Source organism: Salvelinus alpinus, chromosome 18 (genome assembly GCF_045679555.1).
Source record: "Salvelinus alpinus chromosome 18, SLU_Salpinus.1, whole genome shotgun sequence".
Taxonomy (NCBI): Eukaryota; Metazoa; Chordata; class Actinopteri; order Salmoniformes; family Salmonidae; genus Salvelinus; species Salvelinus alpinus.
In genome coordinates, this window is record NC_092103.1 from 47,504,377 (window position 1) to 47,520,148 (window position 15,772).

The 15,772-nt window shown below is 43.6% G+C and overlaps 1 protein-coding gene across 1 annotated transcript in view; it reads left to right on the forward strand.

Annotated features, from left to right (window-relative positions):
- The first annotated feature begins 973 nt into the window (after positions 1-973).
- The window catches only part of LOC139544423 (methyl-CpG-binding domain protein 2-like), a 141,802-nt gene continuing 127,003 nt past the window's right edge, over positions 974-15,772 (forward strand). The window contains exons 1-2 of the mRNA XM_071351495.1: positions 974-1,193; positions 1,326-1,445. Of these exons, the coding sequence (XP_071207596.1) occupies positions 1,330-1,445 (116 nt within the window). The 5' untranslated portion in view covers positions 974-1,193; positions 1,326-1,329. The remainder of the gene's footprint in view (positions 1,194-1,325; positions 1,446-15,772) is intronic.

Here is a 15,772-nt window from a genome sequence, read left to right on the forward strand (position 1 = left end):
AGGCTCAATGTATTGGCTTGAATGGAATCAATGGATACTGTTCTATTGATGCGATTCCAGCCACTACAATTCTGCCATCCTCCTACAGCTCCTCCCACCAGCCTCATCTGGTTAAGTGAAATAAATAATTATAGCAAGTGCCTAGGTGCCAAATAAAGTAACATGGTTGAAGTTATCTCTAAAATCAGCCTAAAATCTGCTAATTTCAAAAAGATTAATTTCTGTGAAACTAAATTTTACTTGTGGATTACTTGTGGATTTTGAAAAAAATCGAATAAATCTCAAATACTCCAAAATCAAGATGTGTCCATTTGTTTGTCTACATGCCATTTTAAAAACAAGGCCGATATTGCAGCAGTTTGAAAAAGACATCCGATTATCACTTTGGATTTCGATCGGTTGTTTTTATTATAGCTAATAAATAATCAAATCATCGATGGATCACAAAATGTCTTTCCCGTCTGTCAGCCCCTGCAAACCGGTCGGCGTCCGCGTCATCACATTCTCTCATCTGATTGGTGGAGTAAGCTGGCCCTCTGACTTTGTGGCTGTGGTAACTAGTGACGACCGAAATACGTCTTTAGGGCCTTGATGAGGAAAGCCAATGATAATACTCGCTGGAACATTCGAATTAAATACTGTTTTATTACATTGTCCATATTTTAGGAAGGATGGTATTTTCTATGTAATTGTTATATCACAGCCATGGTTATAAGGGCTCCAGCTTTTGTCAAGTTAACGTCAAAAGTAGATTTTGTTTGCCTTTTTCAGCTAGCCCTAACCCTTTTCCTAACCTTAAACCTAATTATCCTAACCTACTGCGCAAATTCTCCTAAACCTGACAAAAGCTGTATACCATCTAGTCAAACCCCCCCTAGTTACCGCCTTAGGGAGGGAGGGAGGGAGGTTGGGGGGGTAACCGAGAAGTGACGGGAGTGTTCCGAAAAGGCGGGGCGTTGCTCTGAGAACGGTTGCCAAGCGCCGGGTCAGTGTGTGGGAAGTGCTGAAATTTCTGAACGTCACTGCCACCGCCGCCTTTGGCCACGGAGATTACAACTACTGCGGTCACTCGCATTTTGGGATAGTTGAAGATCGAAGAGGAAACCTTGTCAAAAAACCAAGGACTCAAAACATATATCTACCCACTAGTCCGGATACAATAGCGGAAATAAAAGTTTCGCTCCGGTTTAGTGGTTAGTTCAAACGGCTTTAGAGCTTCACTTTTAGATCGCCAAGTCAGGTGTATTTATTAAACACGTTGTAAACATATTCTTTGGCTTTTTGACTGAGTTGAACAGCGATTGATGTGATTCCCAATCATACAGCTACATGGTTATGGAGAAGAAGAGGATGGATTGCCCCTCTCTGCCACCGGGCTGGAAAAAAGAAGAAGTGATCCGGAAGTCAGGGCTCAGTGCTGGCAAGAGTGATGTCTATTACTACAGGTAATGATCGATCGTGATGTTAGACAACACTAATGTTAGTTACCTTGCTTGATAAGTTCACAAGTTATGATAACTGTTCGATTTTAGCTATCGCAACTCGTTTCCAAATGAAACAAAAAAATGTAGGCGAAAACTTACAAGTTAGCGATACCTTGAGCTTGGTCACCCACTTACGGTGCCACAATGTTGCTAATGCCAGCAGTGTAAATATTATATCAATAACCCCCACATGTAACGTTGTATCAATAACTCTCACATGTAACGTTGTATCAATAACTCTCACATGTAACATTGTATCACATTTTTGTTTAGACAGCACACGTTCATATCTAACTCAGTGTAGACTATAGAGGGGAGTTTTTAATTCATGAAAACTCAACAGTTATAAGTCTCATCATTATTTGGGTCACTTGGATTCTTGACCATGTCTTATCATGTGACTGATTGGAAATGCGTGATCTTGTTTGCAATCTAGGCTGAACTATTGGAACTCAGCCCTCTGTTTAAAGTGCAATATCTGTGAGTAATTCCTTAGCAATGTAGCCTTCCAGCATTGGTCCTTCTACAAAATGGTCTGTAAAAGCCATGGTATTTTGGAACCACTGGCGTCTGTCTATCCATTCAACTCTTCAAAGATCAATGACAGTGTTGTAGGTCTTCACCTTCCACACTAACTCATCCGTTGTTGCTATTAAACCTATCACCTAGTCAGACCATTACTGTGTTCCGGCTGTCTGATAGGTACTGTCTGGTCTATTAGAGATTTTAACCAACTTTAACTTGTCCGTACTTCCGCAATTTCCGACTTGGGAGACAACCAGTGTTTTCTAAATGTCCAGTTGCAGGGGGTTGGTTTGAATCTAGAAAATGCGCCGTTATTAAAATTTGAAATACATGTTTTGCTCCATGAATACAACAATGTGTACACCGCTGTCATGTCTATTTGAAATATTTTCTCATTGATTGAGAATGGTGGGTGTCCACGCCAAAATGCCGCATGTCATGATGCCACTCAACCTTTCTCGAACAACGAGAGAAGATTTGAAATAGACAAAGATGACGGCGTACACATTGTTTTGCTCCATGAAGTAATTCAACAATTGTATTGTATTTCATAACGTAGAGTTTTCTAGATTCAGACAAACCCCCTGCAACTAGACACTTAGAAAACATTGGTTCTCTTCCAAGTCGGGAATTGAGGAACTGTGGACAAGTTAAGGTTAGATAGGTACTCTTTGGTGTATCACAGAGTTTATCTAATCATTTGTATTTGTATGTATTATGGATACCCATTAGCTGCTGCCAAGGCAGCTACTCTTCCTGGGGTCCAGCTAAATTAATGCACTTGTGAATGTATTGTAATGTTTAAAAAAAAATTACATCAGATTTCACAACACATGTTGTCATGGCTCTATGTTGTCATGGCTCTATGTAGTACTGTGCGCCTCCCATAGTCTCTTCTGGACTGTTCTGAGACCTCTTGTGGCATGTATTGTGGGGTATTCATGGGTGTCTGAGCTGTGTGCCAGTAGTTTAGACAGACAGCTCGGTGCATTCAACATGTCAATACTTCTCACAAATACAAGTAGTGATGAAGTCAATCTCTCCTTCACTTTGAGCCAGGAGAGATTGACATGCATATTATTAATTTTAGCTCTCTGTGTACATCCAAGGGCCAGCTGTGCTGCCCTGTTCTGAGCCAATTGCAGTTTTCCTAAGTCCCTCTTTGTGGCACCTGACCACACGACTGAACAGTAGTCCAGGTGTGACAAAACTAGGGCCTGTAGGACCTGCCTTGTTGATAGTGTTGTTAAGGCAGAGCAGGGCTTTATTATGGACAGACTTCTCCCCATCTTAGCTACTGTTGTATCAATATGTTTTGACCACGACAGTTTACAGTCTAGGGTTACTCCAAGCAGTTTAGTCATCTCAACTTGCTCAATTACCACTTTATTTCTTACAATATTTAGTTAAGGTTCAGGGTTTAGTGAATGATTTGTCCCAAATACAATGCATTTTTTAAAAAATTTTTAAAATATATTTAGGACTAATTTATTCTTTGCCACCCATTCTGAAACCAATTGCAGCTCTGTGTTAACTGTTGCAGTCATTTCAGTCGATGTAGTAGCAGACGTGTATAGTGTTGCGTCATCCGCATACATAGACACACTTTATTCAAAGCCAGTGGCTTGTCATTAGTAAAGATTGAAAACAGTAAGGGGCATTGGGAGCTGCCCTGGGGAATTCCTGATTCTTCCTGGATTATGTTGGAGAGGCTTCCATTAAAGAACACAAACACCCTCTGTGTTCTGTTAGACAGGTAACGATTCATCCACATTATAGCAGGGGGTGTAAAGCCGTAACACCCTCTGTGTTCTGTTAGACAGGTAACGATTCATCCACATTATAGCAGGGGGTGTAAAGCCATAACACCCTCTGTGTTCTGTTAGACAGGTAACGATTCATCCACATTATAGCAGGGGGTGTAAAGCCATAACACCCTCTGTGTTCTGTTAGACAGGTAACGATTCATCCACATTATAGCAGGGGGTGTAAAGCCATAACACCCTCTGTGTTCTGTTAGACGGGTAACGATTCATCCACATTATAGCAGGGGGTGTAAAGCTGTAACACCCTCTGTGTTCTGTTAGACAGGTAACGATTCATCCACATTATAGCAGGGGGTGTAAAGCTGTAACACCCTCTGTGTTCTGTTAGACAGGTAACTCTTTATCCACATTATAGCAGGGGGTGTAAAGCTGTAACACATATGTTTTTCCAGCAACAGACTACGATCGATAATGTCAAAAGCCACACTGAAGTCCTCCAAAACAGCCCCCACAATGTTTATATCATCAATTTCTCTCAGCCAATCAGTCATTTGTGTAAGTGCTGTGCTTGTTGAATGTCCTTCCCTATAAGTGTGATGAAAGTCTGTTGTTATTAATTTTTTTTACTGTAAAATAGCATTGTATCTGGTCAAACACAATTTTTTCCAAAAGTACAAAGGGTTCGTTACAGGTTGATTGGTCAGCTATTTGAGCCAGTAAAGGGGGCTTTATTATCCTTAGGTAGGGGAATGACTTTTGCTTCCCTCCAGGCCTGAGGGCACACACTTTCTAGTAGGCTTAAATTGAAGATGTGGCTAATAGGAGTGGCAATATCGTCCACTATTATCCTCAGTACTTTCCCATCCAAGTTGTCAGACCCCGGTGCCTTGTCATTGTTGATAGATAACAATCATTTTTTCACCTCTTCCACACTTACTTTACAGAATTCGAAATCACAATGATTGTCCTTCATAATTTGGTCAGATATACTTGGATGTGTAGTGTCAGCGTTTTGTTGCTGGCATGTCATCCCTAAGTTTGCTTATCTTGCCATAAAAAAAAAGCATTAAAGTAGTTGTCAATATCAGTGGGTTTTGTGATGAATGAGCCATCTGATTCAATAAATGAAGGAGCTGAGTTTGCCTTTTTTCCCAAAATTTCATTCAAGGAGCTCCAAAGCTTTCTGCTATCATTCTTTATGTCATTAATCTTTGTTTCATGGTGTTGCTTCTTCTTCTTTTTATTCAGTTTAGTTCATGATTTCGCAATTTGCAGTACGTTTCCCAATCGGTTGGGCTGCCAGACTTATTTTCCATTCCTTTTGCCTCATCGCTCTCAACATTACATTTACATTTAAGTCATTTAGCAGACGCTCTTATCCAGAGCGACTTACAAATTGGTGCATTCACCTTATGATATCCAGTGGAACAACCACTTTACAATAGTGCATCTAACTCTTTTAAGGGGGGGGGGGGGGGGGTTAGAAGGATTACTTTATCCTATCCTAGGTATTCCTTAAAGAGGTGGGGTTTCAGGTGTCTCCGGAAGGTGGTGATTGACTCCGCTGACCTGGCGTCGTGAGGGAGTTTGTTCCACCATTGGGGTGCCAGAGCAGCGAACAGTTTTGACTGGGCTGAGCGGGAACTGTACTTCCTCAGAGGTAGGGAGGCGAGCAGGCCAGAGGTGGATGAACGCAGTGCCCTTGTTTGGGTGTAGGGCCTGATCAGAGCCTGAAGGTACGGAGGTGCCGTTCCCCTCACAGCTCCGTAGGCAAGCACCATGGTCTTGTAGCGGATGCGAGCTTCAACTGGAAGCCAGTGGAGAGAGCGGAGGAGCGGGGTGACGTGAGAGAACTTGGGAAGGTTGAACACCAGACGGGCTGCGGCGTTCTGGATGAGTTGTAGGGGTTTAATGGCACAGGCAGGGAGCCCAGCCAACAGCGAGTTGCAGTAATCCAGACGGGAGATGACAAGTGCCTGGATTAGGACCTGCGCCGCTTCCTGTGTGAGGCAGGGTCGTACTCTGCGAATGTTGTAGAGCATGAACCTACAGGAACGGGTCACCGCCTTGATGTTAGTTGAGAACGACAGGGTGTTGTCCAGGATCACGCCAAGGTTCTTAGCACTCTGGGAGGAGGACACAATGGAGTTGTCAACCGTGATGGCGAGATCATGGAACAGGCAGTCCTTCCCCGGGAGGAAGAGCAGCTCCGTCTTGCCGAGGTTCAGCTTGAGGTGGTGATCCGTCATCCACACTGATATGTCTGCCAGACATGCAGAGATGCGATTCGCCACCTGGTTATCAGAAGGGGGAAAGGAGAAGATGAATTGTGTGTCGTCTGCATAGCAATGATAGGAGAGACCATGTGAGGATATGACAGAGCCAAGTGACTTGGTGTATAGCGAGAATAGGAGAGGGCCTAGAACAGAGCCCTGGGGGACACCAGTGGTGAGAGCACGTGGTGCGGAGACAGATTCTCGCCACGCCACCTGGTAGGAGCGACCTGTCAGGTAGGACGCAATCCAAGCGTGGGCCGCGCCGGAGATGCCCAACTCGGAGAGGGTGGAGAGGAGGATCTGATGGTTCACAGTATCAACGGCAGCCGATAGGTCTAGAAGGATGAGAGCAGAGGAGAGAGAGTTAGCTTTAGCAGTGCGGAGCGCCTCCGTGACACAGAGAAGAGCAGTCTCAGTTGAATGACTAGTCTTGAAACCTGACTGATTTGGATCAAGAAGGTCATTCTGAGAGAGATAGCAGGAGAGCTGGCCAAGGACGGCACGTTCAAGAGTTTTGGAGAGAAAAGAAAGAAGGGATACTGGTCTGTAGTTGTTGACATCGGAGGGATCGAGTGTAGGTTTTTTCAGAAGGGGTGCAACTCTCGCTCTCTTGAAGACGGGACGTAGCCAGCGGTCAAGGATGAGTTGATGAGCGAGGTGAGGTAAGGGAGAAGGTCTCCGGAAATGGTCTGGAGAAGAGAGGAGGGCATAGGGTCAAGCGGGCAGGTTGTTGGGCGGCCGGCCGTCACAAGACGCGAGATTTCATCTGGAGAGAGAGGGGAGAAAGAGGTCAGAGCACAGGGTAGGGGCAGTGTGAGCAGAACCAGCGGTGTCGTTTGACTTAGAAAACGAGGATCGGATGTCGTCGACCTTCTTTTCAAAATGGTTGACGAAGTCATCCGCCGAGAGGGAGGAGGGGGGGGGAGGGGGAGGAGGATTCAGGAGGGAGGAGAAGGTGGCAAAGAGCTTCCTAGGGTTAGAGGCAGATGCTTGGAATTTAGAGTGGTAGAAAGTGGCTTTAGCAGCAGAGACAGAAGAGGAGAATGTAGAAGAGGAGAATGTAGAGAGGAGGGAGTGAAAGGATGCCAGGTCCGCAGGGAGGCGAGTTTTCCTCCATTTCCGCTCGGCAGCCCTGTTCTGTGAGCTCACAATGAGTCGTCGAGCCACGGAGCAGGAGGGGAGGACCGAGCCGGCCTGGAGGATAGGGGACATAGAGAGTCAAAGGATGCAGAAAGGGAGGAGAGGAGGGTTGAGGAGGCAGAATCAGGAGATAGGTTGGAGAAGGTTTGAGCAGAGGGAAGAGATGATAGGATGGAAGAGGAGAGAGTAGCGGGGGAGAGAGAGCGAAGGTTGGGACGGCGCGATACCATCCGAGTAGGGGCAGTGTGGGAAGTGTTGGATGAGAGCGAGAGGGAAAAGGACACAAGGTAGTGGTCGGAGACTTGGAGGGGAGTTGCAATGAGATTAGTGGAAGAACAGCATCTAGTAAAGATGAGGTCAAGCGTATTGCCTGCCTTGTGAGTAGGGGGGGAAGGTGAGAGGGTGAGGTCAAAAGAGGAGAGGAGTGGAAAGAAGGAGGCAGAGAGGAATGAGTCAAAGGTAGACGTGGGGAGGTTAAAGTCACCCAGAACTGTGAGAGGTGAGCCATCCTCAGCCATACAGTTTTTAAATTCCTCATCAATCCATAGGGATTTAACCATTTTTCTCCAGTGATTTTCCTAGTGGGTGCGCGCTTATTAGTAACTGGGATAAGCAATTTCATAAATGTGTCAAGTGCATCGTCTGGTTCCTTGTCATTACACACCACGAACCAACAAATATTCGTTACATCAACAACATAGGAATCACTACAAAACTTCTTGTATGACCTCTTATACACTATATTAGGCCCAGTCTTTGGAACTTTGGTTTTCCTAGATATGGCTACTATATTGTGATCTCTACATCTGATGGATTTGGATACTGCTTTCAAACACATTTCTGGAGCATTAGTAAAGATGTGATCAATATATGTTGAGGGTTTCATTCCTGTGCTGTTTGTAACTATCCTGGTAGGTTGATTGATAACCTGAACCAGGTTTCAGGCACTAGTTACAGTTTTAAGCTTTCTCTTGAGTGGGCAGCTTGATGAAAGCCAGTCAATATTTAAATTCACCTAGAAAATATACATCTCTGTTGATGTCACATATATTATCAAGAATTTCACATGTTATCCAGATACTGTTAGCACTTGGTGGTCTATAGCAGCTTCCCACCAGAATGGGCTTTAGGTGAGGCAGATGAACCTGCAGCCATATTACTTCAACAGTATTTAACATGAGAGGATCTCTAATCTTTACAGGAATGTGGTTCTGAATATTAACAGGCACACCTCCACGTTTGGATAATAATGCCTATCAAACAGCTGGAACAGAGTAATAGTCTAACTAGGTGATTAGTTTTAATAGAAACAATAGATGAGTTTCTGTGGAAGGTGAAGGTCTACAACACTGTCATTGAGCTTTGAAGAGTTGTATCTATAAGCAGCAGTGGTTCCAAAATACCAATGGGGGTTTTATGGACCGTTTTTTAGAAGGACCAATGCTGAAGGATACATTGCCAAGGAATTACTCATAGATACTGTACTTTAGACAGAGGGCTGAGTTCCAAGTCGGGAACTGAGAATGTGTAGCCAAGGTTGGTCGGTAATTCTCTGTTGCTACACCAAACAGTAGCAAACCTGTAACAGCTAACGGACCATCGCATGGGGCGGCAGGTAGCCTAGTGGTTAGAGCGTTGGACTAGTAACCGAAAGGTTGCAAGATCGAATCCCCCGAGCTGACAAGGTACAAAATCTGTCGTTCTGCCCCTGAACAAGGTAGTTAACCCACTGTTCCTAGACCAGTTAACCCCCTGTTCCTAGACCAGTTAACCCCCTGTTCCTAGACCAGTTAACCCACTGTTCCCAGGTAGGCCGTCATTGTAAATAAGAATTTGTTTTTAACTGACTTGCCTGGTTAAATAAAGGTTAAATAAAATTAGCCCGTTACAATCTGCTAGTTACATCTATTGGCGATCCAATGCAGGTTCCTCAATTCCAGGTGTGACCTGAGTTTGTCCAACTTGTTGCTGACTGTATATGTGTCGGTGTGTGTCGGTGTGTGTCTGTGTGTGTGTCGGTTTGTGTGTGTCGGTGTGTGTCGGTGTGTGTCTGTGTGTGTGTCGGTTTGTGTGTGTCGGTGTATGTTTGTGTGTGTCTGTGTGTGTCGGTGTGTGTTTGTGTGTGTCGGTGTGTGTTTGTGTGTCTTTGAGAGGAGTCAAGATTCAAACAAATCAATACTATGAAAGTTGTCAACATGTGTGTGTTCTTGTGATTGTGTTTTCCTTCCACCTGGGAAAATCAAAGAGAAACGGAGCTCAAGCAATTCATTCTCCTCCCTTGAATCCCAATTAGTCAATTATCAGATTAATATTCATTCTCCTCCCTTGAATCCCATTAGTCAATTATCAGATTAATATTCATTCTCCTCCCTTGAATCCTAATTAGTCAATTATCAGATTAATATTCATTCTCCTCCCTTGAATCCCATTAGTCAATTATCAGATTAATATTCATTCTCCTCCCTTGAATCCCAATTAGTCAATTATCAGATTAATATTAATTATCCTCCTTTGGATCCCAACGATTCAATCGTCATTTTTGTTCCAGGTAACATCTGTAATTATCAGAGCATAGACAATTTACAACATGCTAGGCCATGCATGCTTCCCTCATCCCCCTCCCCAGCTCAGTGTTTTTGAAGGCAAAGCCCCCTGGGCTCGGCTAGCGCCTCTGCAGTGTGACTACGGCTGCCTTGCATCCTGGGGCCAAAAGGCCAATGAGCCTGTCTGTGTATGTACTCTACACCCAAGCCCCTCCCTCTCTCCACTTGGTGAAAAAACATGCCTCATTCTTATTCAAATGGGGTGTGATCCCAGCAGCATGTGATGAGTGTGTGCTGTGTAGACCCTGTGTATTAGTGGGGAGCTGTGTAGCGTAGATCTGTGTGAAAGCGTGTGAGGCCTGTGTGACTAAGGGCAACGGATGGTCTGAGGAGCGGCCTTGTGGGTAGTGTTTGTTGTGCGGCTTTGTGGTTTGTTGGTTGGGTCGTTCCATTTGATTTCAATCCCCTTTTATTGACCGCACCCCATTTTTGATTTGAATAAAACTTCTGGCCAATGTTGAAGTGGTCAGAAAGGAACCTTTTGGACCTGAAGGACAAAACATTCCCCCCCCCCCCCCCAACCCCTCTTTAACGCTGCTGCTACTTTCTGTTTATCATATATTCACAGTCACTTTAACTATACATTCATGTACATACTACCTCAATTGGGCCGAACAACCAGTGCCCCCGCACATTGGCTAACCGGGCTATCTGCATTGTGTCCCACCCACCAACCCCTCTTTTACGCTACTGCTACTCTCTGTTCATTATATATGCATAGTCACTTTAACCATATCTACATACTACCTCAATCAGCCTGACTAACCGGTGTCTGTATGTAGCCTCTCTACTGTATATAGCCTCTCTACTGTATATAGCCTCTCTACTGTATATAGCCTGTCTTTTTACTGTTGTTTTATTTCTTTACTTACCTAACACCTTTTTTTGCACTATTGGTTAGAGCCTGTAAGTAAGCATTTCACTGTAAGGTGTAGACCTGTTGTATTCGGCGCACGTGACAAATACACTTTGATTTGATTTAAGTTGTAGGTCGTCAAAGTTGACCAATTTTACATATGTGGATTTCCATGGAAAAGGACCCATGGGCACCAACATGTGAAGTTTACAGGAGCATGTCAAATGAAATTTACTATAAATCTATATTTTGCAGAATTTAAGGCATATATACATTTTTCAACCCTTTTCCATCCTAAAAATTAGGAATAAGCAAAGGCTTTGATTTCTGGCCAATCAGATGGACACAGAGTCTCAGACAACATCTACCATTTTAAAAACCCTTAAAAGGTATTACAACCATACGTTTTCTTCTGTAGGTTTAAGAAAACATTGCCTTATAGTATTCCGTTAGCAAAAACCCAGATATCTTTAAAATATTTTCTAATTTCTCTCCTTCCATTAGGGAGGATACTGAAAGTTTACAGAAGTAACAAGTAGGGGCCTCCCGAGTGGCGCAGCGGTCTAAGACACGGCATCGCAGTGCTTGAGGCGTCACTACAGACTCGGGTTCGATCCCAGGCTGTGTCACAACCGGCCGTGCCCGGGAGTCCCAAAGGGCGGCGCATAATTGGCCCAGCTTCGTCCGGGTTAGGGGAGGGTTTGACCGTGGGGGGCTTACCTTTTTAAACACCCGCCCGCTTAACCCGGAAGCCAGCCGCACCAATGCGTCGGAGGAAACACCGTAAAGCTGACAACCATAGTCAGCCTCCTGGCTTTCGGGTTAAGGGTGCGGGTGCTAAAATGTGCGGTTTGGCGGGTCATGTTTCATAGGACGCATGACTTGACCTTTGCCTCTCCCGAGCGTGTTGCAGGGATGAGACGATTGTAATTGGATCGCAATTGGATATCACGAAATTGGGGGTGGGAAGCAGGGGGGGGGGAGTAACCAATTAGTTAGTGTTTTTACTGATATCAAGTTTGTTTATGAATGTTAAGTGATTTAAAACTCGTAATTCGGTTACCAAATTGGCTACAGTTGGATCCTCTCTCTCTTTCCCCCTCGCCCTCCCTCCCCTGCAGCGCAACCTAAGTGAGGTGATCAAGTTACACTTGTATGAAATTCACTAATAATGTTTGCCAGCTATATTGTCTTATAACTTTTTAAGTTATTAACAATCTAAGATGTGCCAAATAAATTCTCTCCAGCAAGGTTTTGCTAATGTTAGTTAAGTGATTTAAAACTCGTAATTGGCTACAGTTGGATCCTCCCTCCCCCTCACCCTCTCAAAAGTTAGTTAAGTGGCTAACATTAGCTTGCAAGATCAAGCTTCTTGGTAACAGCAGCAGAGACAATCCTCTCCTGGATTCAGATCCCTGTGGTCTAATATTTGTTTTGTGTTTGCTGCACACTGCGTTTCGAGATACTTGAGCTGGGTTGTCTGTCCTAGTAGTAAATCATAATTGAATTCCTTAATATACTCGTTAGCATTTACCTAGCATCCGTTATGAGAATTCCTTAGTACTTGTTAGCATTTACCTAGCATCCGCTATGAGAATTCCTTAGTACTTGTTAGCATTTACCTAGCATCCGCTATGAGAATTCCTTAGTACTCGTTAGCATTTACCTAGTATCTGCTATGAGAATTCCTTAGTACTCGTTAGCATTTACCTAGTATCTGCTATAAGAATTCCTTAATACTCGTTAGCATTTATCTAGTATCTGCTATGAGAATTCCTTAGTACTCGTTAGCATTTACCTAGTATCTGCTATAAGAATTCCTTAGTACTCGTTAGCTTTTACCTATCATCTGCTATGAGAATTCCTTAGTACTCGTTAGCATTTATCTAGTATCTGCTATGAGAATTCCTTAGTACTCGTTAGCATTTACCTAGTATCTGCTATAAGAATTCCTTAGTACTCGTTAGCTTTTACCTAGCATCTGCTATGAGAATTCCTTAGTACTCGTTAGCATTTACCTAGCATCCGCTATGAGAATTCCTTAGTACTTGTTAGCATTTACCTAGCATCCGCTATGAGAATTCCTTAGTACTTGTTAGCATTTACCTAGCATCCGCTATGAGAATTCCTTAGTACTCGTTAGCATTTACCTAGTATCTGCTATGAGAATTCCTTAGTACTCGTTAGCATTTACCTAGTATCTGCTATAAGAATTCCTTAATACTCGTTAGCATTTATCTAGTATCTGCTATGAGAATTCCTTAGTACTCGTTAGCATTTATCTAGTATCTGCTATGAGAATTCCTTAGTACTCGTTAGCATTTACCTAGCATCCGCTATGAGAATTCCTTAGTACTCGTTAGCATTTATCTAGTATCTGCTATGAGAATTCCTTAGTACTCGTTAGCATTTACCTAGCATCCGCTATGAGAATTCCTTAGTACTTGTTAGCATTTACCTAGCATCCGCTATGAGAATTCCTTAGTACTCGTTAGCATTTACCTAGTATCTGCTATGAGAATTCCTTAGTACTCGTTAGCATTTACCTAGTATCTGCTATAAGAATTCCTTAATACTCGTTAGCATTTATCTAGTATCTGCTATGAGAATTCCTTAGTACTCGTTAGCATTTATCTAGTATCTGCTATGAGAATTCCTTAGTACTCGTTAGCATTTACCTAGCATCCGCTATGAGAATTCCTTAGTACTCGTTAGCATTTATCTAGTATCTGCTATGAGAATTCCTTAGTACTCGTTAGCATTCTGGTAAACGGTAATACTGTAATATTCCTGAATGGCACAGGCGCGATATGGAAATCTGGAAACATCCTTGAAAAGTAGTCAACATTTGGCCAGTGGGCAAATTTTTAACCAATCATAGATGTCTGTTTCAGAAGTTTGGACATAACAGTAAAGAAAAGTACAGTACACTAGAGTAGAGTACAGTATAATGTGATGTGCTCTGCTGTACTGTGATGTCTATGTTTCAAAAGTTAGGACGTTTTTGGCATTCAGGTCCAGAAATGTACTTTCTGACCACATCAACCATGCATAGAAATGTTTCATTCAAATCATAAAGGGGTGTGGTCAAAAAAGTTATGAAAATCAAATGGAATGACCCGGTTGTGACATCCTGTACGGGGCTCGATTTCCCAGAAGCATCTCAAGGCTAAGTTCATCGTTAGAACCTTCGTAGGAGCATCGTTAAATCTCAGAGCGGTTTCCCCAAAACCATCGTTATTAACGTTGCACTTGGAAACGCTAGTAATCTAACGACCCTGCCTCAGATCAGTCGTAGAACAGCGAAGTGCATCGTTAGATGCCCCCCCCCCCCCCTCCCACTTCACTTTATACACAGATCTCCACTAAACTTAGAATCACATGGTTTATCCGTCTCTGAGACCGGTTACCGCCGATTATTTTCAGAACAAATTTGACTACAAATACAAAAAAAAGCCAATGTCTTTGCAATTGATACAAACAACGAATGTAAAAAAATATGTTTCAAATGAAAACCCGAGATGACTGCGTTCAAATATAAATATATATTTAATATAGTTATATTTAGCTCTACTCAATATATTTAATGATGTGTTTGTAGCCTAACATGCGCACGGATCTGCCAAATCTGTGATTTTAGTGCATTTTGTATTGGCTATTAGAATAAGTCCTGTAGGTGGTAATATCCCTCTAGGAGCTGATTCGTCAGTATTGTGAAGCTAACAGTTGAATGGAGAAACCTGATCCAAGAGCATTCGGCTGTTGTAAGACGCATCGTTGAAAAACACTCGTGAGCATAAGTTCTATCGCTCGATCGGGAAACCAGGCCCTGGCCTGTTCTGGGTTTTGACCATTCTTGTAGTGAGAGAGCAGCCAAAAACAGGGGCCACGGACGTACACTGAGGGAGGGATGATTGTTCAAATCCACACAGCAGCTCTGCACCTATTGGTTGGTATGCAAACTAAGCAGATGCTATTGATCCCAGTGTTAGCACTTTTCTCTGCACATTTCAATTACATGTGGTGACACTCCTAAACTCTTCTTAACTGTGTTATGAAACCCGTAACTAGTCTACGGACATTGTTGCACTCGCTTTGTCTAGGGGTCCTAGTCTTAGTTACATGGTCTGTAACCTAACTCGTTATGTCTAGGGGTCCTAGTCCTAGTTACATGGTCTGTAACCTGACTCGTTATGTCTAGGGGTCCTAGTCCTAGTTACATGGTCTGTAACCTGACTCGTTATGTCTAGGGTCCTAGTCCTAGCTACATGGTCTGTAACCTGACTCGTTATGTCTAGGGGTCCTAGTCCTAGCTACATGGTCTGTAAACTAAATGAATGTCTGCATTTATGTAAGAAATCAGCGTTTGAAGACCGTGTGGGATGTGCCCAAGAGACAGCTCTGTCCTTACCTCCTGGTTGGCCAGTACAAGCGGTTTATGATGTGTTCAGATGGTGAGGAAACATAAATATGTACGAAAAGAAAGCCACACAGACATGCCTAAACTAAAGATTGAAAACCAAACTAAAACCATCTCTGTCAGCTGGGACACTGACTGACCGTCAGCCTAATTGGCAGCACCTGGACAAGGTTTCTGATGCCCCCTGGGGGTGGAGTGTGGAAGTGTATCCTGTAGAGTGTGTTTGTCTATGTCCTGATAAGAACCTTTGTCCCCATATCAGAATATGTAGAATAGATTGTCGGCCGGGTTTCCCCTTGTTCACAAAGCGACTTCTCTGCATGTCGTTGGTGCGCGGAACATTGGGGGAGTGGTGTCGTTGGGTAGGTTTAAGGTTCTGTCTGTGGTTGTGGCTGTGTGTCGGCGGGGGGGGGGGGGGGGGGGTTGTAAAACGACCCCATGTTGTTGGTTGGTACTCGTGTTAACGCATGTGTTGTCCCCTCGCTGCCTCACTGACAGTAGGCTAGGTTAACCTCTGTGAATAATGTTAGGCAGCAACTGTTCTCGCTCCCCAGCCATATCCTGCATGGCCTCTTTTCACACCTGGGATCAAAGCGCTCTTGTTCACTCTCAAACTGATCTTAGATCACATACTGACGCTCGTCCCTCTTGTTCACTCTCAAACTGATCTTAGATCACATACTGACGCTCGTCCCTCTTGTT